Raw genomic sequence first — 27,629 nt, 5'->3', positions numbered from 1 at the left:
TGGCAAGTCGGTTAGGACATCTACTTTGTGCATGACACATGTAATTTTTCCAACAATTGTTTACAGACAGATTATTTCACTTATAATTCACCGTATCACAATTCCAGTGGGTCAGAAGTTTACATACACTAAGTTGACTGTGCCTTTAAACAGCTTGGAAAATTCCAGAAAATTATGTCATGGCTTTAGAAGCTTCTGATAGGCTAATTGACATCATTTGAGTCAATTGGAGGTGTACCTGTGGATGTATTTCATGGCCTACCTTCAAACTCAGTGCCTCTTTGCTTGACATCATGGGAAATTCAAAACAAATCAGCCAAGACCTCAGGAAAAAAACTGCAGACCTTCAACTGTACTTTTGTACCTATTTCCATCTTCACAAGGTCCTTTGCTGTTGTTCTGGGGTTGATTTGCACTTTTCGCACCAAAGTACGTTCATCTCTAGGAGACAAAGCGAGTCTCCTTTCTGAGCGGTATGACGGCTGCGTGGTCCCATGGTGTTTATACTTGCATACTATTGTTTGTACAAATGAACGTGGTACCTTCAGGCGTTTGGAAATTGCTCCCAATGATGAACCACACTTGTGGAGGTCAATTGTTTTGTTCCTGAGGTCTTGGCTGATTTCCCCATGATGTCAAACAAAGAGGCACTGCGTTTGAAGGTAGACCTTGAAATACATCCACAGGTACACCTCCAAATGACTCAAATTATGTCAATTAGCCTATCTGAAGCTTCTAAAGCAATGACATCATTTTTCTGGAATTTTCCAAACTGTTTAAAAGCAGTCAACTTCATGTATGTAAACTTCTGACCCACTGGAATTGTGATACAGTGAAATATAAGTGAAATAATCTGTCTGTAAACAATTGTTGGAAAAATTACTTGTGTCATGCACAAAGTACATGTCCTAACCGACTTGCCAAAACTATAGTTTGTTAACAAGAAATTTGTGGAGTGGTTGAAAAATGAGTTTTAATGACTCCAACTTAAGTGTATGTAAACTTCCTACTTCAACTGTACGTAAGACTCTCTATTGCAGGGTTTCCCAAACTTGGTCCTCGGGACCCCAAGGAGTGAACGTTTAGTTTTCCCCCCTAGCACTACACAGCTGATTCAAATCATCAACTAATCATCAAGCTTTGATAATTTGCATCAGCTGTGTAGTGTTAGGGCAAAACCACAATGTGCATCCCTTGGGGTGCCGAGGACCAAGTTTGGGAAACACTGCTCTATTTTAACGGGAACCTGAGAGGCAGTGTCCTCAGATTGAGTAATGGCAGATGCATTAGCAACAACTGACTGACTACATATCAGATAACACCTACCAGTTAATCTTCTCAGCATCAAAGACTTCAAGATAAGTGAAAGGACATTTATTTTTGGATGGTAGACACAGATAGCCTTGTAATTTCTAGACTGATTACCACTCACCGTGCAGCAAACACTCATGATCAGGCGGCTTGGGAGGCCAAGACACAGAATGAACCCCCTATTGGCCTGGAAAGAGATTAATTATGAAATATGTATTTTTACTCAAGTCAGTATTGAACCATATGAACATCAAGTTTATTGTCTTTACATTAGCTTGTGTAATAAATGATTTCTACGCAGAGTATTTACAGTAGTGGGTTGGATATCATGCAATCCTTTCCTGACATTAACAGATGACTTGGGCCAGTAGTTTTTCCTGCCAACATGACCTCATTGGGACCAACTTCGGGCCCTAGTTAATAAACAGCCTAGAATTGATTTCAGGTAAGGTTAAACATACCTCTTTATAGAGAGTCACAACAGAAAAATATCCTGATCAGTTTGAATATTATCCTCAAAATCAGATTTCTAAGACAACAGCATTTTATATTCAATGATGAACAGGGTTAATTGGGAGTTGAAGTTAAAAATCAAAGTTGTTATGGCCAATATTAAAAACGGAATAAGAGATTAAGTCCATTTGTTCCACTCACAAGGTGAATTACTGTATAATTCTGACTTATCAGACGCTCATTAACCTTTATCCTGACTCTCATCAACTCGTATGGCAGTAGACTGTCAATGTGTGTACGACGTTTGGTTGCTAAGACAACACCATAGGGATTTATTCAATCATAAATAATTCCACTACAGATATACTGTAGCAGGATGGCATCATTATCCTTCTGATGAAACACAATATTCATTTTTTTGATAAGCAATGTTCTTTTAAAAAATACATTTATTTTCTTGATGAACGCAGCCTCCTGATCTTCTCGATCAGTAAGAACAACTGTCCTGAGGAAAGAGAATGGGACAACATGAGGAAGGAGAGAGGGCTGATGGACTGTCTTGACGATGACAGGAGGAAGAGGTGATACTACTGTGCCTATATCAGAAAGGGAGAGTTTGTTTGATGTTTGGGTCATATAGATGACCTACCATTTCTTTCTTTAAGGTTACAGTACATCTATTACTGCTACCCTCACTGAATCTATTCCCTCACTCACTCTTCATCCTCCTACCACCCTGCTGTACTCCAACTCCATTCATCTTAATAAACCTTTTATTTTCTTCTATCTATTCACAGCTCTATGTACCTCTCCCTCAAGTCTCACTCCACCTCTCTCTGTATCCTCCTCATCTCAGTCCCACTCCCCCTCGTCTCTGTCAGGGTTGTCCTCTCTAGGTGGCTCCTGAAACTGGATGTTGGCCAGCATGTCCCTCATGGCCACCATCAGACGATTTACTTCTTGGTTCAGCTCCCGACCTGCCTGAGCTACTTCCAGGTCATCCTGCGGCATCGGCTCACCCTGCAGAGACAGTGACTAGAGTGTGAGCAGTAATTCTAATCATCACTGAACATGACAATACGGAAGTGTGTGTATGTGTATACAGTGCATTCGGAAAGTATTCAGATCCCTTCCCTTTTTCCACATTTTGTTACATTACAGCCTTATTCTAAAATGGAATAAATCATTTCCCCCCTCATCAATCTACCCACAATACCCCATAATGACAAAGCAAAAAAAGTTATATATCTTTTTAAGTATCACATTTACAGACCCTTAACTCAGTACTTTAGTGTAGCACCTTTGGCAGTGAGTACAGCCTCGAGTCTTCTTGGTAATGACACTACAAGCTTGGTACACTTGTATACCTCGGGTTCAAGTCGGGCTCTGGCTGAGCCACTCAACGACATTGAGACTTGTCCCGAAGCCACTTCTGCATTGTCTTGGCTGTGTGCTTAGGGTCGTTGTCCTGTTGGAAGGTGAAACTTCACCCCAGTCTGAGGTCCTGAGCACCCTGGAGCAGGTTTTCATAAAGGACCTCTTTATTTTGCTCCGTTCATCTTTCCCTCAATCCTGACTAGTCTCCCACTCCCTCCCACTGAAAGACACCTCCACAGCATGATGCTGCCAGGTTTCCTCCAGACGTGACGCTTGGCATTCAGGCCAAAGAGTTCAGTCTTGATTTCATCAGACCAGAGAATCTAGTTTCTCATTTTTTGAGAGTCTTTAGTTGCCTTTTGGCAAACCCCAAGCGGGCTGTCATGTGCCTTTTACTGTGGATTGGCTTCTGTCTGGGCACTCTACCATAAAGGCCTGATTGGTGGTTCTTGGTCACCTCCCTGACCAAGGCCCTTCTCTCCCAATTGCTCGGTTTGGCGAGGCAGCCAGCTCTAGAGTCCAGGTGTTTCCAAACTTCTTCCATTTAAGAATGACAGAGGCCCCTGTGTTCTTGGGGACCTTCAATGCTGCAAAAAAATGTTGCTACCCTTCCCCAGATCTGTGCCTCGACACAATCCTGTCTCGGAGCTCTACAGACAATTCCTTTGACCTCATGGCTTGGTTTTTGCACTGACATGCACTGTCAACTGTGGGACCTTGTATAGACCGGTTTGTGCCTTTCCAAATCATGTTCAATCAATTGAATTTACCACAGGTGGACTCCAAGTTGTTGAAACATCTCAAGGATGATCAATGGAGGGGCCTCCCGAGTGGCGCAGTGGTCTAAGCCACTGCATCGCAGTGCCAGCTGTGCCACTAGAGTCTGGGTTCGAGTCTAGGCTCTGTCGCAGCCGGCCACGACCGGGAGACCCATGGGGCGGCGCACAATTGGCCCAGCACGCACTATAGCGACCCCTGTGGAGGGCCGGGCGCAGTGCATGCTGGCACGGTCACCAGGTGTACTGTGTTTCCTCCGACACATTGGCGTGGCTGGCTTCCGGGTTAAGAGGGCATTGTGTCAAGAAGCTTGGTGGGTTGTGTTTTGGAGGATGCACGGCTCTCGACCTTCGCTTCTCCTGAGTCCGTACGGGAGTTGCAGCTATGAGACAAGACTGTAACTACCAATTGGATACCACAAAATTGGGGAGAAAAAGGGGTAAAAGAATAAAATAAAAAAGGATGATCAATGGAAACAGGATGCACCTGAGCTCAATTTCATAGCAAAGGGTCAGAATACTTTTTTTTTTTAATGACAACAACAAAAATGTTTTGTTATTATGGGGTATTGTGTGTATAAAATGTATTTAAATCCATTTTAGAATAAGGCTGTAATGTAACAAAATTGAAAAAGTCAAGGAGCCTGAATACCTCCCGAATACACTGTATGTGTATGTGTTGCTTAAATTCACCAGGAAAAGCACAATGCCATCTCTTAAGAACACCACATTATTCTCTCCTGTCTCACTCAGGTTCAAAATGTTTCAAACGTTGCAATAAGGTATCACGCGTAAACAAATTAATTTTAAGAGACAAACAGGAGCTTTGTACGACCCTAGGTGACATACTTGTATGTCAGTGTTTTGTATCTAAGTTTTTTGGGATTTTCACACAGAACATACATTATTTAGATTCATTTAATTTCCAACACACCTAAATTGTGATTTCAGACCTGTTGGATAACACTGTAGCTATTCTAACAGTGCAATAAAACAACTGAAAGCAGACAGCATCTCTTCCTCCTAAACTGTCTCATTCTTATCGTAATTGCATCTCTTCCTCTTCCTAATCAGATAAGTCTGAAGATGGTTTAAAAGTAGCTGCATAAAAAAAGGTGGTCCCTCTTGGTTAAAACGCTTTTGGTCAGTGGGTGTTTCTGGAACTTGCATGGTCAGTTGTGGCACAGGAGGACCTGAGGACACTGGAGCGCCCAGGTTGGTGGTCCACATTAGTGATTATCTTTACAATTAGCCGCATGTCCTCTGATCACTAGTGTGGCTAGCTACACTCCGTACTGGCATGGACATTGGAGAGTAACTATAATAGGAGACGATGCTTTGCTTCCTTCACACCACGTTGCATCTCACTGCACAAGGTTACATGGCAACACACTGCCAGTCAGTGTGGGACACCTCATCAAATATAAAAATCACTCCCACACATGTTTACTGTCCATTGATGTTTTGATCATGTGGATCTTTTTTTATAGACAAAGGAATGTTCTGAAGTAGGTCAACATGACGAGAGACAATGTGATGTGTAAATATAGGCTATCCTCTGGTTGCTGGTGCCAGGCTGCTGAGTGCTTATCCTCTCCTCTCCAGGGGTGTTTGTCACCGTCTGTCTCTTGTGTATGTCACCCTGTGTGACACTGCCCACTCTTTACATCCTCTCCACTCTGCCTGAGAAGCAGGGGGCAATGGGGCGGACAGTACATTCCCTCCTCGTTGGTTGCCGTGGACAACACTGAGTCAGAGGAATCAAGACTCTCTCTTGAAATGCAACAGTTGTCTGTTCTGCTTCAACAGGACTCAAGTAACGCACCATTAAAAACAGTGCATCAAAGAGAGGCTAGCCAATCCATAGCAGTAAATGGTTTCAAATCAAGTTAGCCCATGCAAAACACGGAGTCAATCAAGAGTTCTTGTACCAAAAGCCAAGTTTGCCCCGTCAATCTTTCTCCACGATCTGTGCTGTATCAAATGATGAAGCTAAACTTTGTTAGGCCTCCGATGCCAACTGTCACAAAGTGTTGGTTGTAGATTGTGATCAGATTGTGTTATTGGACATCAGATAGAGGTCAGAGTCAGACACTACATAACATCGTCAATGGGTCAACATTGTTCGGACATGTCCAAAACGCACCAGAAAACACTATTTCAAGAGCATGTTCTTCATGGGCCATATTGGTTAGTTCCAACATAGGAACCCGTTTTTCTGTGGCAAAGTTACACTACTGTAGACTTACACTACTGTAGACTTGATCTGCAGTAGATCTAGTGGAGAAGGAAGCTACTCAGAAGCACTTTCTAAGGCTTGGCCATGGAGCAAATAGGCATGAAATGAGTCGTATGGTTAATCCATTCAGAAACATCCAGAGGGTTAGGGAATATCTACCTAAACTCCAGCTAATCAATGTTCCCTTCCATCCTGTCAGAACCCTTTGTGCCAACAGTAGCCCAGGATGTCTCCATTAGCTCAGCCCAACAGTAGCCCAGGATATCTCCATTAGCTCAGCCCAACAGTAGCCCAGGATGTCTCCATTAGTTCAGCCCAACAGTAGCCCAGGATGTCTCCATTAGCTCAGCCCAACAGTAGCCCAGGATGTCTCCATTAGCTCAGCCCAACAGTAGCCCAGGATGTCTCCATTAGCTCAGCCCAACAGTAGCCCAGGATGTCTCCATTAGCTCAGCCCAACAGTAGCCCAGGATGTCTCCATTAGCTCAGCCCAACAGTAGCCCAGGATGTCTCCATTAGTTCAGCCCAACAGTAGTCCAGGATGTCTCCATTAGCTCAGCCCAACAGTAGCCCAGGATGTCTCCATTAGCTCAGTCCAACAGTAGCCCAGGATGTCTCCATTAGTTCAGCCCAACAGTAGTCCAGGATGTCTCCATTAGCTCAGCCCAACAGTAGCCCAGGATGTCTCCATTAGCTCAGTCCAACAGTAGCCCAGGATGTCTCCATTAGTTCAGCCCAACAGTAGCCCAGGATGTCTCCATTAGCTCAGCCCAACAGTAGCCCAGGATGTCTCCATTAGCTCAGCCCAACAGTAGCCCAGGATGTCTCCATTAGCTCAGCCCAACAGTAGCCCAGGATGTCTCCATTAGCTCAGCCCAACAGTAGCCCAGGATGTCTCCATTAGCTCAGCACTCCCACAAATGTTTTGAGATTATTATGATGACGTCTCATCCCGCTGACCGTGGCCTAGCAACAGTGTGGGCTAGTGTATGTGAGGAATCTGGAAGCCCTGAGGAGGCGACGGACCAGGTTCTTTGACTCTCGGTTCACTTTATGAATGTTTTCATTGTCTGCTGCAGCAACGTGCCAACTGAAATATCCTGTGATCTTTATATATTTGTTTTTACACTCTTCCGTGTGTGGGGAGGTCATATGCCTCAACAGCCGATGTTCCCTATTGGTCTCCCATTGGGAAAGGCAGAGTGGAGATGCTAACTATATTATCGTTATGAGGCTGTGTTTCACATGCCATCTTATTCAAGGTCCCTGCCCTATGTTAAAAAACACACAATACAGTCAGACAGACAGAGAGACACACACACACGTTGGTTTATGAGGTCATTAACAGGAGATGGGACATTGGGGTCAAAGGACAAGCAGTCATGATGTTCTATGATGCAGAGGACCTTTTCTTAGATTTGCCATGCTTGGGGGCATGCAGCTCTGTCCTCAGGGACCACAGTGTCTGCTGATGTCCTCTTCCTCTGCTACTTCTTTGTCAAATCCATATCCATTAATGTCACTGATTGGAATCAGAATTTTCCAGATCTAACTAAATCAGGCACGGACTTGAACGAAAGAACCCAAGCCATCTGCCTGACACTGCAGCTCCCGAGGACCATGGTTGCATACCCCTAGTCTACTGTAGCTCCCCCTTGGCCTAGCTCACTCACTTACCTGCAGGTTGAAGTTTGGCAGCAGAGAGCGGAAGAACAGTGACAGGGTGCTCTCATTGGAGGCTCCCACCCTCTGCCTGCAAACACAGAGACAAGTGAGAAAGCTAACAAGATAACACAAGCATACAATACGATTCTCCCATGACCATAAATGATATCAACCATCATATACAGTGAGGTCCATGTTTTGTTTTCACTCTGTACTCCTGCACTTTGGAATGTGTACATAGTGAACACATTTTAGAGAACCAAAAGTATTGGGCAAATGTAGCTATATGTGTATTAAAGTAGTCAAAAGTTTAGTAATTGGTCTCATATATTTGGTCCCGACTACAACAAGCTTGTAATACTCCAAACTTGTTGGATGCATTTGCAGTTAGTTTTGGTTGTGTTTCAGATTATGTGCCCAATAGAAATACATGATAATGTATTATTAACCATTCCAACAAAGTGTCACTGTCTAAGTACTTTTGGACCTCACTGTAGATCTGTCCTCAGACATGGGTGGGCTGTCCTCAGACATGGGTGGGCTGTCCTCAGACATGGGTGGGCTGTCCTCAGACATGGGTGGGCTGTCCTCAGACATGGGTGGGCTGTCCTCAGACATGGGTGGGCTGTCCTCAGACATGGATGGGCTGTCCTCAGACATGGGTGGGCTGTCCTCAGACATGGGTGGGCTGTCATTCTAAGTAATTCTCACCAGAGATCATCAGGACAGGGTACAGTATGTACAGTGTGCTCCACACAACAGCCCTCAGAAAATTAGGTCTTCCCCACTTAAAACAAATGCTACACTTTCCCTTGACTAGGAGTCAATTTGTCATGTTATTCGTTGTCACCGTATTCGCCTCTCTGATGGTTTGATGCCTCCCTACCATCCACCACTGACTCTGCTGGTTAACAGCTATCACAAGATGGGAGGAAAGAGGCCTCAGTCAGGAACCCACAACACTCCTGTAACCACATGCTATTTCAGAGAAACTGATGACAGCGAGAGGGGAGAAGAGAGAGATAGGTGGGAGGGAGAGAAAGAAGGGAGGCAGAGAAGGAAGGGTGTGTCAGGGATAGACCATTAAGAGGAGAGATGCAAGCTGGTGAAATCAAGGCTATTCTTTATGCCAAATGTACATCAATGGCGTTTGTCACCATTGGCAAAGACAGAGAGAGGGTTAATTCACCTCCCCCGGCCTACATAACCGTGTGCCTTTCCAATGTCCACACTCCTGAACATTACAAATGGATCACCCCCATCCCCTTACACTGTACTCTAATATACCTTCATTAGAGATCCTCAATGGAGTCAGTGGCCAGTGGGCCAGACAGCCTTAGGTAGACTGAAACAAACCAAGCTGTATTGGTTCTGCTTAGGAAAACACAAGCAGATACTGTCCTGACTCTTGGTTTTCAGTCCAGAGGCACTGACAGGATTGCTGATCCAAGTAGACCTATAGAGAAGAACCTAGCAATCTGAAGGAGCCACATTCTTTTTTTAAATTTTTACCCCCTTTTCTGCCCAATTTCGTGGTATCCAATTGTTAGTAATTACTATCTTGTCTCATCGCTACAACTCCCGTACCGGCTCGGGAGAGGCGAAGCGCGCATCCAACCCGGAAGCCAGCCACACCAATGTGTCGGAGGAAACACCGTGCACCTGGCGACCTTGGTTAGCGTGCACTGCGCCCAGCCCGCCACAGGAGTCGCTGGTGCGCGATGAGACAAGGATATCCCTACTGGCCAAAACCTCTCTAACCCGGACGACGCTAGGCCAATTGTGGGTCGCCCCACGGACCTCCCGGTTGCGGCCGGCTGCAACTGAGCCTGGGCGATGCAGTGCCCTAGACCACTGCGCCACCCGGGAGGCCCTGAAGGAGCCACATTCTATAACTAGCTACAGTGCATTCGGAAAGTATTCAGACCCCTTGACTTTTTTCCACAAATGGATTAAATTAATTGTTTTCCTCATCAATTGACACACTACACTCCATAATGACAAAGCAAAAACAGGTTTAGACATTTTTGCACATTATATATTATTTAAAAAAATAAAAAAGTAAACTTTCTTTACACAAGTATTTAGACCCTTTACTATGAGACTCCAAATTGAGCTCAGGTGCATCCTGTTTCCATTGATCATCCTTGATATGTTTCTACAACTTGATTGGAGTCCACCTGTGGTAAATTCAATTGATTAGACATGATTTGAAAAGGCACACACCTGTCTATATAAGGTCCCACATTTGACAGTGCATGTCAGAGCAAAAACCAAGCCATGACGTCGAAAGAATTGTCCGTAGAGCTCCGAGACAGGATTGTGTCGAGGCACAGGTCTCATCATTCTTAAATGGAAGAAGTTTGGAACCACCAAGACTCTTCCTAGAGCAGACCGCCCGGCCAAACTGAGCAATTGGGGGAGAAGGGCCTTGGTCAGGGACGTGACCGAGAACCCGATGGTCACTCTGACAGAGCTCGCGAGTTCCTCTGTGGAGATGGGAGAACCTTCCGGAAGGACAACCATCTCTGCAGCTCTCCATCAAAAGGCACCTAAAGACTCTCAGACCATGAGAAACAAGATTCTCTGGTCTGATGAAACCAAGATTGGCCTGAATGCCAAGCGTCATGTCTGGAGGAAACCTGGCACCATCCCTACGGTGAAGCATGGTGGTGGTAGCATCATGCTGTGGGGATGTTTTTCAGTGGCAGGGACTGGACTAGCCTCCGGAAAAATGAACGGAGCAAAGTACAGAAAGATCCTTGAAGCTCCAGAGCACTCAGGACCTCGGACTAGGGTGAAGGTTCACCTTCCAACATGACAACGACCCTAAGCACACAGCCAAGACAACACAGGCGTGGCTTCGGGACAAGTCTCTGAATGTCCCTGAGTGGCCCAGCCAGAGTCTGGACTTGAACCCAATCAAACATCTCTGGAGAGACCTGAAAATAGCTGTGCAGCGACGCTCCCCGTCCAACCTGACAGACCTTGAGAGGATCTGTAGAGAAGAATGGGAGAAACTCCCCAAATACAGGTGTGCCAAGCTTGTATCGTCATATCCAAGAAGACTCGAGGCTGTAATCACTGCCAAAGGTGCTTCAACAAAGTACTGAGTATAGGTTTTGAATACTTTTTTTTTTTTTTATACTTTTGCAAAAATGTCCCAAAACTGTTTTTGCTTTGTCATTATGAGGTATTGTGTGTAGATTTACGAGGAAAAAATATATTAATCATTTTTAGAACAGCAACGTAACAAAATGTCAAAAAAGTCAAGGGCTCTGAATACTTTCCGAATGCACTGTATATATATAATATATGTACACTACCGTTCAAAAGTTTGGGGTCACTTAGAAATGTCCTTGTTTTAAAAAAAGAATTAAGTTTTTGTCCATTAAAATAACATCAAATTGATCAGAAATACAGTGTAAATGTAAATGGCTGATTTGTTATGGAATATTTACATAGGCGTACAGAGGCCCATTTACAGCAACCATCACTCCTGTGTTCCAATGGTATGTTGTGTTAGCTCATCCAAGTATATCATTTTAAAAGGCTAATTGATCATTAGAAAACCCTTTTGCAATTATGTTAGCACAGCTGAAAACTGTTGTTCTGATTAAAGAAGCAATAAAACTGTCCTTCTTTAGACTAGTTGAGTATGTGGAGCATCAGCATTTGTGGGTTTGATTACAGGCTCAAAATGGCCAGAAAACGAAGAACTTTCTTCTGAAACACGTCAGTCTATTCTTGTTCTGAGAAATGAAGGCTATTCCATGCGAGAAACTGCCAAGAAACTGAAGATCTCGTGCAACGCTGTGTACTACTCCCTTCACAGAACAGCGCAAACTGGTTTTAACCAGAATAGAAAGAGGAGTGGGAGGCCCCGGTGCACAACTGAGCAAGAGGACAAGTACATTAGAGTGTCTAGTTTGAGAAACAGACGCCTCACAAGTCCTCAACTGGCAGCTTCATTAAATAGTACCCGCAAAACACCAGTCTCAACGTCAACAGTGAGGCGACTCCGGAGAGGCGACTCCGGGACGCTGGCCTTCTAGGCAGAGTTGCAAAGAAAAAGCCATATCTCAGACTGGCCAATAAAAAGAAGAGATTAAGATGGGCAAAAGAACACAGAGGAACTCTGCCTAGAAGGCCAGCATCCCGGAGTCGCCTCTTCACTGTTGACGTTGAGACTGGTGTTCTACGTGTACTATTTAATGAAGCTGCCAGTCTACACTATATTTCTGATCAATTTGATGTTATTTAAATGACAAAAAATAAGGACATTTCTAAGTGACCTCAAAATGTTGAACGGTAGTGTTTATATTTTGTGTACTATGTAAAAACCTGCACTGGTACATACCCTCCCTTGCACAAGATATGTATAATGACACAAGTTAGGACATGTTTGGAGGGTTACCTCTCAGGCCGGGTGTATGAGACCACTGAGTCCAGCGGGGGGAGAGGATCGAACCCCATCACCGACTGAGTGGTCACCTCCTGGGAGAGAACACACACAATTCACCATTACAGTAAACATATTGAAGGCCTATCCTCACTAAAACTCTGTTACTGTTGTAATTGTCATGCATCCAAAACATCAAGTTGATCTCGTTTGTGTTATGAGGACCTCTCGATGAGGAGGTCCAATCATTATATTGGATTGGGTTCTTCATGGAACCAATAAGAAAGCCGTATGCCAGTTGTTATTTATCTCTTTGAATTAGAGGACTACATTCTCAGCATAATTTGGCATGCTCTGTACTGTAGCGGTTGTGTATGTGTACGCTACTCTCCTGTAAACAACATTTACTCTTTGGGACATTTCATGTTATAAACATACAGGATATACATTGTACAGAATGAATGAATACAACCATTCATGATCATGTGATAAAGCAGCAAGAAAATTATACTATGATTAGATAATTCACTCTATTCCCCTAAATACTGTGTGCTACGATTGACCAGGGTTATGGCTGGTCAAAAGTCATGCAATATAAGGGGATAGGGTGCTATATGAGACACAGACTTAATAATAGAGTAAACCTGGTTGCCAAATCTGTTTCTGATTGAACAAATGACAAACAGCATGACAATGGATTACTGGGCTCAATCAGAAACAGAACTGGTGACCAGGGTATAGTAGAGTGGCTGTTGCCTGAGTCTCTCACCAGCGGTAGAGTGGAGGTGGCCTCTTTGATTTCAGACAGGATGACGTGGCGATGGATGTTCAGGGGGGCACTCTGGTACCTCTGCTTCCTCCTAGGGGGGGTGGAGGAGACAGGAGAGGAAACCAAAGTCAGAGACACATAGGCCAGGGCCTCCCGAGCGGTGCAGCAGTCTAAGGCACTGGTTCGAATCCAGACTGTGTCACAGCCAGCCGTGACCGGGAGACCCATGAGGCGGTACACAATTGACCCAGCTTCGTCCGGGTTAGGGGAGGGCTTGGCCGGCCGGGATCACGAAAAAGGGGTAAAAGTACAACAAATATATATTAATAATAATAATCAAATAAAAAGAGACATAAGCCAATATGCCTCATTTCAGGAGGTTCCTTTGATTTCTTCCTGACATCGAAATGTAACATTGCTATATTTAATCTAAAAGTGTTGCCTCAACACTTATGAAACAATAACTTTTGCAGATTTGTCGTAGACTTATGGATGGTTTCTCAGACCTAGATTAAGCCTTTTCCTAGACTAAAAAGCACTTTCCAAGGAGATTCTCCATTAAGGCATGCTATTTAATCTAAGGAATAGGGGTAATCTTCTAGTCGAACGCCTAACTCTTCATTGAGACAATACTGAAACATCAATCCATGGGCAAGTCAGTGCCACATTTTAATTTGTGCATAAATCAAAATGAAAGAAAAGTTATCTGGCAAATTCAGCAGGCTATGGTGTGAAATAGACTTCTAAGTGCAGTCTTTATTGAATTACTTTGGTGTGGTTACCAATGCATGAGCATCTTTTTCCTCTTATAATAAAACAACTGTATTGGGTCATACAAAAGTTTTACTGTGCGTGAAGTTTTGAATGCATCGGTCATTACTATGTGTAATGTGATAGGTATTTTAACCATTACTATTTCTTTCACACACAAAAACACATTTGATGAATAAAATCTTTAATTAGTTGTCTGTCTCAAATGAAGTGAATGATGAAGTAATCTTTGAGAGAGGGAGGGAATCTGATTTCATTGGTCCTCAACTTGCAGCTCAGACACTCCATTCAGGATAAATGTAGTTAGCCCTGAGTTAGCCTGCCTTGGAGCAAGTTAGATCTGAAGGATTGGTTGCCATAGAAATGTACCTGGCTAAAAGGTAAGCCACATTTGTGATACCGGTAATCCCAAATTGAACTCAGACCAAAGTTACCTCGGCAACTCCTCAAACTACATTTGTAGTATAGGGATCAGGACTTCTGACAGTGAGAAAACAACCCATAAACATTAGGACCCCTGGAGCGCAAAGAGCACGTTATGACCTGTCTCTATGTAAACTCTCTATGTAAAGTCTCTATGTAACGTCTCTATGTAAACTCTCTACGTAACCTCTCTACGTAACCTCTCTACGTAACCTCTCTACGTAACCTCTCTACGTAACCTCTCTAACCTCTCTACGTAACCTCTCTACGTAACCTCTCTACGTAAACTCTCTACGTAACCTCTCTACGTAAACTCTCTACGTAAACTCTCTACGTAAACTCTCTACGTAAACTCTCCATGTAACCTCTCTATGTAAAAACTCTCTATTAGAGGTCGACCGATTATGATTTTTCAACGCCGATACCGATTATTGGAGGACAAAAAAAGGCCGATATCGATTAATCGGCCGATTTTTTTAAATGTATTTGTAATAATGACAATTACAATAATACTGAATGAACACTTATTTTAACTTAATATAATACATCAATAAAATCAATTTAGCCTCAAATAAATAATGAAACATGTTCACTTTGGTTTAAATAATGCAAAAACAAAGTGTTGGAGAAGAAAGTAAAAGTGCAATATGTGCCATGTAAGAAAGCTAACGTTTAAGTTCCTTGCTCAGAACATATGAAAGCTGGTGGTTCCTTTCAACATGAGTCTTCAACATTCCCAGGTAAGAAGTTTTAGGTTGTAGTTATTATAGGAATTATAGGACTATTTCTCTCTATACCATTTGTATTTCATATACCTTTGACTATTGGATGTTCTTATAGGCACTTTAGTTTTGCCAGTGTAACAGTATAGCTTCCGTCCCTCTCCTCGCCCCTACCTGGGCTCGAACCAGGAACACAACGACAACAGCCACCCTCGAAGCAGCGTTACCCATGCAGAGCAAGGGAAACAATCACTCCAAGTCTCAGAGCGAGTGACGTTTGAAACGCTATTAGCACGCACCCCGCTAACTAGCTAGACATTTCACATCACATCGTTACACCAGCCTAATCTCGGGAGTTGATAGGCTTGAAGTCATAAACAGCAGAGCTGCTGGCAAAACGCACGAAAGTGCTGTTTGAATTAATGCTTATGAGCCTGCTGGTGCCTACCATCGCTCAGTCAGACTCTGCTCTATCAAATCATAGATTTAATTATAACATAATAACACACAGAAATGCGAGCCTTAGGTCATTAATATGGTCGAATCTGGAAACTATAAATCGCGAAAACAAGACGTTTATTCTTTCAGTGAACCGTTCCGTATTTTATCTAACGGGTGGCATCCATCAGTCTAAATATTCCTGTTACATTGCACAACCTTCAATGTTATGTCATAATTACGTAAAATTCTGGCAAATTAGTTCGCAATGAGCCAGCCGGCCCAAACTGTTGCATATACCCTGACTCTGCGTGCAATGAACGCAAGAGAAGTGACACAATTTCCCCTGGTTAATATTGCCTGCTAACCTGGATTTCCTTTAGCTAAATATGCAGGTTTAAAAATATATACTTCTGTGTATTGATTTTAAGAAATGCATTGGTGTTTATGGTTAGGTACACGTTGGAGCAACGACAGTCCTTTTTCACGAATGCACACTGCATCGATTATATGCAACACAGGACACGCTAGATAAACTAGTAATATCATCAACCATGTGTAGTTAACTAGTGATTATGATTGATTGATTGTTTTTTTATAAGATAAGTTTAATGCTAGCTAGCAACTTACCTTGGCTTCTTACTGCATTCGCGTAACAGGCGGGCTCCTCGTGAGGCAGGTGGTTAGAGCGTTGGACTAGTTAACCGTAAGGTTGCAAGATTGAATCCCTGAGCTGACAAGGTAAAACCCACCGTTCCTAGGCCGTCAATGAAAATAAGAATGTGTTTTAACTGACTTGCCTAGATAAAAAAATATTAAATAAAGGTGTAAAAAAATAAAATAATAACAATAATAAAAAATTGGCAAAATCGGCGTCCAAAATTACCGATTTCCGATTGTTGAAATCGGCCCTAATTAATCGGCCATTCCGATCAATCGGTCGACCTCTACTCCCTATGTAAACTCTCTATGTAACGTAGACTCTATGCAACCTCTCCGTGCAACCTCTCCGTGTAACCTCTCCGTGTAACCTCTCCGTGTAACCTCTCCGTGTAACATCTCCGTGTAACCTCTCCGTGTAACCTCTCCGTGTAACCTCTCTATGTAACCTCTCTATGTAACCTCTCTATGTAACCTCTCTCTTCTCCACTCGTGAGGGGTCAGTCAGATGACTCTGATTAACATGGGGTTAACAGACATACAGTACAAACACTGACCCTAACCTCGACAGCCTGAGGTGCAAGTGGGAAACGGAGAAATCGATTGAGAGATCGTTAAGCAAGGTGAGAGAGGGGGGGAAAATAAAGGGATATGTCGGGTGAGAGAAGGAAAAGGAGAGACAACGTGGGAGAGGGTTAAGTAGGGATGAGCGAGGGGAAGGACAAAGGGTTAAGAGGGGTTAAGAGTAAAGGTTGGGGGATAAGGCCCATTTGAGGCAAAGGTAGATGATTGATTGGACTACAATGGTGGATCCTACTGGGTGGTGGAGATGAGGGGTAGGTTTAGAGAGCTTGGGGGTGTACATTTTATTCCAGGGTTAGGTTTTCAGACTTTTTACCTGGGCTATACTTATTTTCCACCATCATTTGCAAATAAATTCATTAAAAATCCTACAATGTGATTTTCTGGATTTTTTCTCTCTCATTTTGTCTGTCATAGTTGAAGTGTACCTATGATGAAAAATACAGGCCTCTCTCATCTTTTTAAGTGGGAGAACTTGCACAATTGGTGGCTGACTAAATACTTTTTTGCCCCACTGTATGTTGCTCTAACATCTGTGCAAAGTTGGTAGATTCCTATTCCAAATGTTTTTTCAGCTGTAATGGCTGCCAAATGTGCTTCCACCACGTATTAACCCTGGGGTGTGAAGACATATGCAATCCAGACATCTTATTTTATTAATTTGGAAAATGTTCTATAATTTTTCTTTCACGTTGGAAGTGTAGAGTAGGTTGTGACCAATGGTAGAAAAACTATGTAATCTATTTTTGTATTTCATTTTAAGGCTGCAAAATTTGTAAACTGTGCAAAGGGTAAGTAAGACCTTCACTAGGCACGGAATGTTGGAGGTGAACTAGCCTGGAATCCACACTGAACAATCAATGAATATTACTTATTAAACAGAAATACTCAGTGCGAATTTGAGGATAGAGGCGAATGGGTTAACGAGGAACAGTTTGCCCGGTTGGAAAGGTAATAATGCCAGTGGTCTAGAGTCCAAGGGGCTCTTACTTGTTTTGGCAGTCCTCCACCAGAGGGTTTTTAGCGTCGACTCGTCGTAACACCTCCCTCACACACTCCTCCAGCCACAGCAGGACCCCTCCCTCCCTCCACAGGGTGTGCGTCCGCCCCACGTACAGAGACACCAGTTCAGCCAGGGCAGGAGACTGCCTAGAAAGAGGGAAAGAGATGGGAGGAAGGAACAATTACATTTGTCACTCTAATACAATTTCATGCCAATAAATGATGATTCAATTCCATTAGGCTGACTGACACAGAAGATGTGCATAAAGGGAAGACATGACAGACAGGAAGACATGATGCCTCGGTTGAAGCAGATGTTTTACCCCAACTGGCTTCTGGGTCCAAAGAAGTCATGTGACGATACAGCAGCATCTGGCTGCACTGTGCACAGGTCCAACAGAGGCATCAACACTGGGGAACACAAACAAACAGATATCAGGCATAGGTCTCTTTTCTGTCTGTCTGTCTGTGTGTGTGTTCTATATAAGCATCCATGGTGGAACACATTCTGATGGCTGTCCCTCTCAGGCCTGTGTATGTGTGTGTGTTCTATATAAGCATCCATGGTGGAACACATTCTGATGGCTGTCCCTCACAGGCCTGTGTGTGTGTGTTCTATATAAGCATCCATGGTGGAACACATTCTGATGGCTGTCCCTCACAGGCCTGTGTGTGTGTGTGTGTGTGTGTGTTCTATATAAGCATCCATGGTGGAACACATTCTGATGGCTGTCCCTCTCAGGCCTGTGTGTGTGTTCTATATAAGCATCCATGGTGGAACACATTCTGATGGCTGTCCCTCTCAGGCCTGTGTATGTGTGTGTGTTCTATATAAGCATCCATGGTGGAACACATTCTGATGGCTGTCCCTCACAGGCCTGTGTGTGTGTGTGTGTGTTCTATATAAGCATCCATGGTGGAACACATTCTGACGGCTGTCCCTCTCAGGCCTGTGTGTGTGTGTGTTCTATATAAGCATCCATGGTGGAACACATTCTGATGGCTGTCCCTCTCAGGCCTGTGTATGTGTGTGTGTTCTATATAAGCATCCATGGTGGAACACATTCTGACAGCTGTCCCTCTCAGGCCTGTGTGTGTGTGTGTGTTCTATATAAGCATCCATGGTGGAACACATTCTGATGGCTGTCCCTCACAGGCCTGTGTGTGTGTGTGTGTTCTATATAAGCATCCATGGTGGAACACATTCTGATGGCTGTCCCTCTCAGGCCTGTGTATGTGTGTGTGTTCTATATAAGCATCCATGGTGGAACACATTCTGATGGCTGTCCCTCTCAGGCCTGTGTATGTGTGTGTGTTCTATATAAGCATCCATGGTGGAACACATTCTGATGGCTGTCCCTCTCAGGCCTGTGTATGTGTGTGTGTTCTATATAAGCATCCATGGTGGAACACATTCTGATGGCTGTCCCTCTCAGGCCTGTGTATGTGTGTGTGTTCTATATAAGCATCCATGGTGGAACACATTCTGATGGCTGTCCCTCTCAGGCCTGTGTATGTGTGTGTGTTCTATATAAGCATCCATGGTGGAACACATTCTGATGGCTGTCCCTCACAGGCCTGTGTGTTCTATATAAGCATCCATGGTGGAACACATTCTGATGGCTGTCCCTCTCAGGCCTGTGTATGTGTGTGTGACTTTAACCTCCAGGGAACATGATGAGAGCGTCCTGCAGCAGCAGGTCAGCCTTGTGTTTGAGCCGTTCCCTCTCCTCTGACTCAGTCTGATCCTCCTGACTCAGGTGGAAGTGGCTCAGAGCCACAGAGAAGGCAAAGTTTGGCAACTGGGACAGGTTCCTGTGCACCTGGGAAACACACACACAGGAATCAGACAATACACACACACACACAGAAATCACACACACACTGGTATGAGGTCACACACAGGGAAAATCTGGCGCACACACTCGTCTCACCTCCCAATCCTGGTATAGCCGGAGGAGGAAGTTGTACTCTCGTGAGCGCAGGGAGAGGAAGTCAATGAGCAGTAGCATACAGAGGGGATCGCTGTCGGGGTCCAGACTTGGGAGAGAAAGGAGATGACGGAATAAAGCACACAACAGCTCCTCTTCTTCAATGAATACTTCATTCAGTTTCGCCTACATAACTTAGACCACATAACTATTATATAAATAAACAATACAGAAATAAAATAAATGGTTTCTTTATTAGAAGTGGACCCATGACAACCCGTGACCAGAATCTGTGCCATTGCTGGAAACACTCAATATCCTGGGGATCCTAAATACAGTGACACTATACATAATGTAAATGGAAGCACTGTGGAGGCACTGTAGAGGCACTGTGCTTTACTGGTATTTCAAGCTTTATCCACTAGTGTTGCTGCAGGTAGAAAATCCTAGGAAATGTAATTTAATTGACACCGTCTCCAATCAATCAATGTCTGTGGTGCGTGTGATATAATTATTTACTATCATTTGGCAGGGAATTCTATTTGTAGATCAGTGATTCTACACCTTATTTTGCTCAAGCTGATCCTCTCCAACAGACTTGGAAGTTGTAGCTAAAAATTGGTAAATTGGGGTCAGTTAAAGGGTTGATTAAATGAAACCAACCATTGAAATACACTGTATGTAATTCGGGGGGGTAGTAGCCCCAACAGATTCAAACCCGGATCCAGCGACTATAAAATCAACACCTGTTGGCTTGACAGTCACTGGATCTGGGTTTGTGGATCTGCGTTTGAGTCCCGGTCGGGGCTACCCTCCAAATTCACTACATTGGTGTCAGAAGTGGGATGGTTCCCATGAGGCCATCCGAGTGGCATGTACTCGTGAGGGAGTTGGTATAGCTTGGGGACACGCTCTCCCGAAGGAAGGGGGTAGTGAAGCAACAATAACCCAACATCCAGCTCATCAAGAGGTTCGGGGTTCGGACCTCTTGGGAGTAACAGGTGAAGGGTTTGGCTTGGCAGTCGCTGGACCCGGGTTCGAGTCCCATTCAGATATTGATTGGAGACAGCTTGTGTCAATTAAATAACATTTCCTAAGATTTTCTACCTCCATCAACACTATTGGATAACACTGGAAATATCGGTAAAAGCACAGTGCGTCCATTTCCGCAACAAAAAGCAGGGCCCTCTATGTGGTATATGACAGAGCTGCTGCGGGCGGCAGGGCTGTTCATCTGGTATTCCTATCAGTCATCTACTGAAGCAGAGATAAGGTCCTCCTGATCATAACACAGCAGGCCTGAGAGGGACAGCCATCACAACGTGTTCCACCGTGGATGCTTATACAGAGCAGACACACACCACCATGAGGGGAGGAAGCCAGTGTTTGACGGAAATCAGAATACAAATCAGTATACAAAACAGTAGAAACACCTTGCTAATATTGTCTCAAGGCTTAAAAATCATTATTTAACCTGTCTACTCCCCTTCAATAAATGACATCAATAAGGGGTCATAGCTTTCACCTGGTCAGTCTATGTCATGGAAAGAGCAGGTGTTCATAATGTTTTGTACACCATGACCACCACATCCTAGATAAGATAAAGGCTAAAGGCCTAAGACACAGGGCGAAGGCAGGTGAATGAATAATAATAGTGGCCTGTCCCATGGGTGTTGTTCTGTCATACTGCTTAGACAGGTTTAATGACAAGTAATGGAATGCAGTCACCCTGGTCCATTTAGAAGAGTCATTCCTGGGTACGATATGGACATCTGACTCAGGTTTTATGTCTGTTTAGTTGATGTGAAGTGTGGTAAGACCTTTATTATTATAATATATGAGAAGGAATCTTTTTAAGAGGAAATCTTAGATAACAATTGGGATCGGGCACAGATTAGCACACAGATTTGTGCCATTTAATAAACTACCAATATCACATAATTCATATATTTAATTTAACTGATTGAACAATCTGTTTTTATATATATATATATATATATATATATATATATATATACACACACACACACACTACATGACCAAAAGTATGTGAATACCTGCTTGTCAAACATCCCATTCCAATATCATGGGAATTAATATGGAGTTGGTCCCCCCTTCACTGTTATAACAGCCTCTACTCTTCTAAGAAGGCTTTCCACTAGATGTTGGAACATTGCTGCAGGGACTTGCTTCCATTCAGCCACAAGAGCATTAGTAAGATTGTACACTGATGTTGGGCTATTAGTCCTGGCTCGCAGTCAGCGTTCCAATTCATCCCAAAGGTATTCGATGGAGTTGAGGTCAGGGCTTTGTGCAGGTCAGTCAAGTTCTTCCACACCGATCTCGACAAACCATTTACGTAAGGACCTCGCTTTGTGCACAGAGATATTGTCATGCTGAAACAGGAAAGGGCCTTCCCCAAACTGTTGCCACAAAGTTGGAAGCAAGTTAATATTTCCCTTCACTGGAACTAAGCGGCCTAGCCCGAACCATGAAAAACAACACCAGACCATTATTCCTCCTTCCCCAAACTTTACAGTTGGCACTATGCATTGGTGCAGGTAGCCTTCTCCTGGCATCCGCCAAACCCAGATTTGTCTGTTGGACTGCCAAATGGTAAAGCATGATTCATCACTCCGGAGAACGCATTTCCACTGCTCCAATGGCATGAGCTTTACTCCACTCCAGCCGACGCTTGGCATTGCACATGGTGATCTTATGCTTGTGTGCGGCTGCTCTGCTATGGAAACCCCTCTGCTATGGAAACCCATCTGCTATGGAAACCCATAGCAGCTTCAGCACTTGGCGGACCTGTTCTGTGAGCTTGTGTGGCCTACCACTTTGAGTCTGAGCTGTTGTAGCTCCTAGACATTTCCACTTCACAAGAACAGCACTTATAGTTGACTGGGGCCGCTCTAGCAGGGCAGAAATTTTATAAACTGACTTGTTGGAAAAGTGGCATCCTATGACAGTGTCATGTTGAAGTCACTGAGCTCTTCAGTAAGGCCATTCTACTGTCAATGTTTGTCTATGGAGATTGCATGGCTGTGTGCTCAATTTTATACACCTGTTGCAACATGCAACAATTTCAAAGATTTCACTGAGTTGCAGTTCATATAAGGAAATCAGTCAATTGAAATAAATGTATTAGGCCCTAATCTACATACATTTAAAAAATTATAATAATAAATGCACACACTTTTTGTCTTTATCTGCACTATTCATCTTTCTTGTGCAAATAAATAAAAACAGTCCATCGCTATACTTCTTTCCATTATGCGATTCACACCTTCCCTCTACCCCAGACACCTGGGGTGCACACTGTGCGTACACATACACACACAGTCTCCCATGTACCTCAGGATGAGTCTGCAGTACTCCAGGGCTGTCCGGGGGCATCCCCTCCTCTCCAGGAACATCATGTGCTTATAAACAGCCAAGTAGAATGCCCTGCAGAGAGGATAAATATACAGACAAAGGAGAGACTTATAATAAACCCTGTAAAATTATAAATTCAAAGGAAATTTAAGAGAAAGGCCCTTGCATAACAGCGTTTGTGGATTGACCTGTATAGCAGAGATGTATTATCTAACCTGTTTTCTGGTCGCAGGTAGTCCAGTCTGCTGGTTCCTGACGTCAGGCTGCACACAGGGTGGAATGCACACTCAAAGCTGTACAGGGCACGCTCTGAAAACACACACACACAACACACACACACACACACACACACACACACACACACACACACACACACACACACACACACACACACACACACACACACACACACACCACAGTCTTATATCAAAGACAAGTGAAAATATATTACTTTAGCCAGCACCACCTGGCTGCTCAACAGTCTCAGTGTTTCTCAATTGGTAGATCACCATACCCTCCTCCAGGCTCCTTCCACCTGTCTGTTTGTCTTTTGTAAAAACATAAATGTCTCCCTCTGCTGGAAGGCATGAAAACAGCTTTAAGTGAAACCACTCACTTTCTCCCTTGCAAGTTCCAGTGTCAAATACTACATCAACAAGACTAGCTACCTAGAGGTTGCAGCATTTCTCATTGGTCAAAACACTGGTAGGATCCCAATGTACTAAGCCCTTGCAAACTAAGATTATACAACTGTATCAAAAAAATCCAAAGCTGCTGTAATGAGTTGATTTGAGTAGGACCTCATTAGCATGATCAGGAGCAGCTGACAGGATGAGAGGGGCCACACCCACAAGAATCTTGACATGCAGTTTCAGTGACTATATCGGAACAATCAGTGGGTTGTTTGAATGTATTGTGTACAGTGCAAACACGTGGCTAGATAACCAATAAATATTTTAGATAGGTTCAATTCAGTTACGTGTGGTTGAAAATGTACTTTCACCTTGGAGGTCAGAGAGAAGTCACTGTAAATGGAAGCTGCTTTTGCTTGCCCTCTGTATTGATGTGATTTAGCCCTGACCAAAGCTCTGCTCAAACCTTAACTGTATTTATCAACTCATTTATAGATGATGTTATCAGGCTAGTAGCGACAGGCTTGGAGAAACAGTATGGTAACATTTCCTGCCTAAATGCATTACATGAGGAATCTGAAATACACTACTTTGCATGCTGGCCCCTTGTTGTTCTTTTTTTTCTTCCAATTGAGAGTTTTTCAGAGAATAAACATGCTGTGGATACAGATGACTCAATTTAACCATTAAACCTTATCTAGATCAATTGCATAAGGCAGAGGTTCTTAAGCTTTTTCAGCTCGAGATCGAAACGAGAAATGCTCAGGGCCTACTTCGGGTTCCAAAGCTTAGTTGAAGAAAACCTGGCATCAGGTAATATATGACATACTAGAGCAGTGTGTGGTATAGGTATTGTGTATGAAATAACCTATTAAACATGTACTGCCCAGAGGACACCAATGTTTATCAAGAATAATGTTGCATAAACTTATTCCAACTATTTATCTGGGACCTAGATTAAATTGTATATGGGTCCAAGGAAACATACCAAAGGGGTCTCATGACACATTTACAAACCTTGAGCAAGAGGATACAGCAGAGAGGATCCCCAACTAACCAATCAGAGATTTGAGTATGACCCTCCTTGCCAACCAGAGCAAAGACAGGAGTCCTACTCACCAATCAGGTCCCTGATACTCACCGATTAGGTCCCTGGCCATTTCCTGGTCCTCCTGTATGCGGCAGACATCAGAGAGCTGCAGCAGGGAGTCAATGTGGTAGGGATTCATCTGTAGCAGGGCCTGGGGAGAGGGTAGGGTGGGGTGGACAGGGCAGGGGTGGAGAAGACAGTGGGAGAGGGTAGGGTGGGGTGGACAGGGTGGGGGAGACAGGGAGGGGGTGGGGAAGACAGTGGGAGAGGGAGACAGGGTGGGGGAGACAGGGAGGGGTGGGGTGGACAATGGGAGTTTGAGGTAGACAGGGGGAGATGGGGGAGGGTGGGGGAGAAAGGGAGAGGGAGGGGGAGACAGGGAGAGGGGGTTGTGGAGACGGGGAGGTTGGGGAGAGCAGGGGGACATGGGGGAGGGATGGGGGAAACAGGGAGAGGGTAGGGGAGCCGGGAGGGTGATGGAGATGGGGGAGGGTGGGGGAGAAGGGGAGGTTGGGATAATCTTAGTCAGGATTTATCTAGAATCTAAATTCATGCATATCAATTGTCCTAGATATTTGAGACATGCATCACGGCTTTGCTGATTAATCTCCCTGAGACCGTGGGTGTAGCCTTACCACAATGTTGTTGGGATCCATGGACTCCACTGAGTCCAGGAATTTGAACTGAATCTGCTGGTAGTCTCGGCTGTGCTCGAAGGTGAAGTACTGTAGACCATCCCTGGACTCCAGTAGGGTCATTGAGATACCTGAGGGAGGAAATATTACGGACAGTATTATTCTATGTGAGTTACATGCAATGACGTATATAAACCCTGGATTACTGATGCTATGTATTGCCCATTCAGAGGCTAAGTTTCTACAACTGGGTCCTGGACTTCCTGAACGGCCGGCCCTAGGTGGTGAAGGTAGGAAACAACACTTCGCTAATCCTCAACACTGGGGCCCCACAAGGGTGCGTGCACAGCCCCCTCCTGTACTCCCTGTTCACCCATGACTGCGTGGCCATGCACGCCTCCAACTCAATCATCAAGTTTGCGGACGACACAACAGCAGTAGGCTTGATTACAAACAGTGACGAGACAGCTTACAGGGAGGAGGTGAGGGCTCTGGGAGTATGGTGCCAGGATAATAATCTCTCACTCAACGTCAACAAAACAAAAGCAGCTGATCATGGACTTCAGGAAACAGCAGAGGGAGCACCCCCCCTATCCACAGACAGGACCGCAGTCGTAAAGGTGGAAAGCTTCAAGTTCCTCGGCATACACATCACTGACAAACTGAAATGGTCCACCTACACAGGCAGTGTGGTGAAGAAGGCACAACAGCACCTCTTCAACCTCAGGAGGGTGAAGAAATTTGGCTTGGCACCTAAAACTTTTACAGATGCACAATTGAGAGCATCCCGTCGGGCTGTATCACCGCCTACTACGGCAACTACACCGGCCGCAACCTCAGGGCTCTCCAGAGGGTTGTGCGGTCTGCCCAATGCATCACCAGGGGCAAACGACCTGCCCTCCAGGACACCTACAGCACACAATGTCACAGGAAGGCTAAAAAGATCATCATGGACAACAACCACCTGAGCCACGGCCAGTTCACCCCGCTATCATCCAGAAGGCGAGGTCAGTACAGGTGCATCAAAGCTGGGACCGATAGACTGAAAAACATCTTCAATCTCAAGGCCATCAGTTAAGTTCCTGCCTCACACAGGAAGCAGCGCAGGTCCTAATCCAGGCACTTGTCATCTCCCGTCTGGATTACTGCAACTCGCTGTTGGCTGGGCTCCCTGCCTGTGCCATTAAACCCCTACAACTCATCCAGAACGCCGCAGCCCGTCTGGTGTTCAACCTTCCCAAGTTCTCTCACGTCACCCCGCTCCTCCGCTCTCTCCACTGGCTTCCAGTTGAAGCTCGCATCCGCTACAAGACCATGGTGCTTGCCTACGGAGCTGTGAGGGGAACGGCACCTCAGTACCTCCAGGCTCTGATCAGGCCCTACACCCAAACAAGGGCACTGCGTTCATCCACCTCTGGCCTGCTCGCCTCCCTACCACTGAGGAAGTACAGTTCCCGCGCAGCCCAGTCAAAACTGTTCGCTGCTCTGGTCCCCCAATGGTGGAACAAACTCCCTCACGACGCCAGGACAGCGGAGTCAATCACCACCTTCCGGAGACACCTGAAACCCCACCTCTTTCAGGAATACCTAGGATAGGATAAAGTAATCCTTCTCACCCCCCCTCCCCCTTAAAAGATTTAGATGCACTATTGTAAAGTGGCTGTTCCACTGGATGTCTTAAGGTGAACGCACCAATTTGTAAGTCGCTCTGGATAAGAGCGTCTGCTAAATGACTTAAATGTAAATGTAAATAGCCATCACTAGCACATTAGAAGCTGCTGCCTATATACATAGACTTGAAATCACTGGCCACTTTAATAATGTTTACATATTTTGCATTACTAATCTCATATGTGTATACTGTATTCTATTCTACTGTATCTTAGTCTATGCCGCTCTGACATTTATATATTCTTAATTCCATTCCTTTAATTTGTTTGTATTGTTGTGAAATTGTTATATATACACTTGTTAGATATTATTACACTGTTGGAGCTAGAAACACAAGCATTTCGCTACACCTGCAATAACATCTGCTAAACATGTGTATGTGACCAATAAAATGTGATTTGAAGCCACCAGTCAGCCATATTGGCCTTCCCTAGTAGGAGCATTCCTCCACAGGAATGAATGGAATTCTACACTATTTCAATTAAAAGGACAGAATTACATGTATTTAAATATTTGGTTGTTGTAGTGGAGACAGTAACATTAGTACCCTAAATAAAATGCTTTAAGGAAAATGTTATATATTTTTTACATACAAGACTTCAATACAAGTCAATTCGATATAGATATACAGTGCATTCGGAAAGTATTCAGACCCCTTGACATTTTCCATATTTTGTTACATTACAGACTTATTCTAAAACG

General features: G+C 44.3%; 1 protein-coding gene across 2 annotated transcripts in view; it reads right to left on the bottom strand.

Annotated features, from left to right (window-relative positions):
* Positions 1-1,545: 1,545 nt before the first annotated feature.
* LOC115112359 (ribosome quality control complex subunit TCF25-like) overlaps positions 1,546-27,629 on the bottom strand; it is a 31,332-nt gene continuing 5,248 nt past the window's right edge. The window contains exons 7-19 of one of the 2 annotated variants that reach the window (XM_029639373.2): positions 25,257-25,387; positions 24,673-24,772; positions 23,115-23,208; positions 22,879-22,971; positions 19,525-19,630; positions 19,254-19,413; positions 17,914-18,001; positions 17,579-17,737; positions 12,993-13,083; positions 12,239-12,318; positions 7,834-7,909; positions 2,572-2,784; positions 1,546-2,269 (exon numbers count right to left, since the gene is read on the bottom strand). In XM_029639373.2, coding sequence (XP_029495233.1) covers positions 2,617-2,784; positions 7,834-7,909; positions 12,239-12,318; positions 12,993-13,083; positions 17,579-17,737; positions 17,914-18,001; positions 19,254-19,413; positions 19,525-19,630; positions 22,879-22,971; positions 23,115-23,208; positions 24,673-24,772; positions 25,257-25,387 — 1,346 coding nt within the window. In that variant the 3' untranslated portion in view covers positions 1,546-2,269; positions 2,572-2,616. Of the gene's footprint in view, positions 2,785-7,833; positions 7,910-12,238; positions 12,319-12,992; positions 13,084-17,578; positions 17,738-17,913; positions 18,002-19,253; positions 19,414-19,524; positions 19,631-22,878; positions 22,972-23,114; positions 23,209-24,672; positions 24,773-25,256; positions 25,388-27,629 lie in introns of both variants that reach the window. The other variant, XM_029639372.2, reaches the window with a different exon arrangement.

This window comes from Oncorhynchus nerka, linkage group LG28, assembly GCF_034236695.1.
Source record: "Oncorhynchus nerka isolate Pitt River linkage group LG28, Oner_Uvic_2.0, whole genome shotgun sequence".
In the NCBI taxonomy this organism is placed as follows: Eukaryota; Metazoa; Chordata; class Actinopteri; order Salmoniformes; family Salmonidae; genus Oncorhynchus; species Oncorhynchus nerka.
This window is presented reverse-complemented; position numbering and strand designations above follow the sequence as displayed.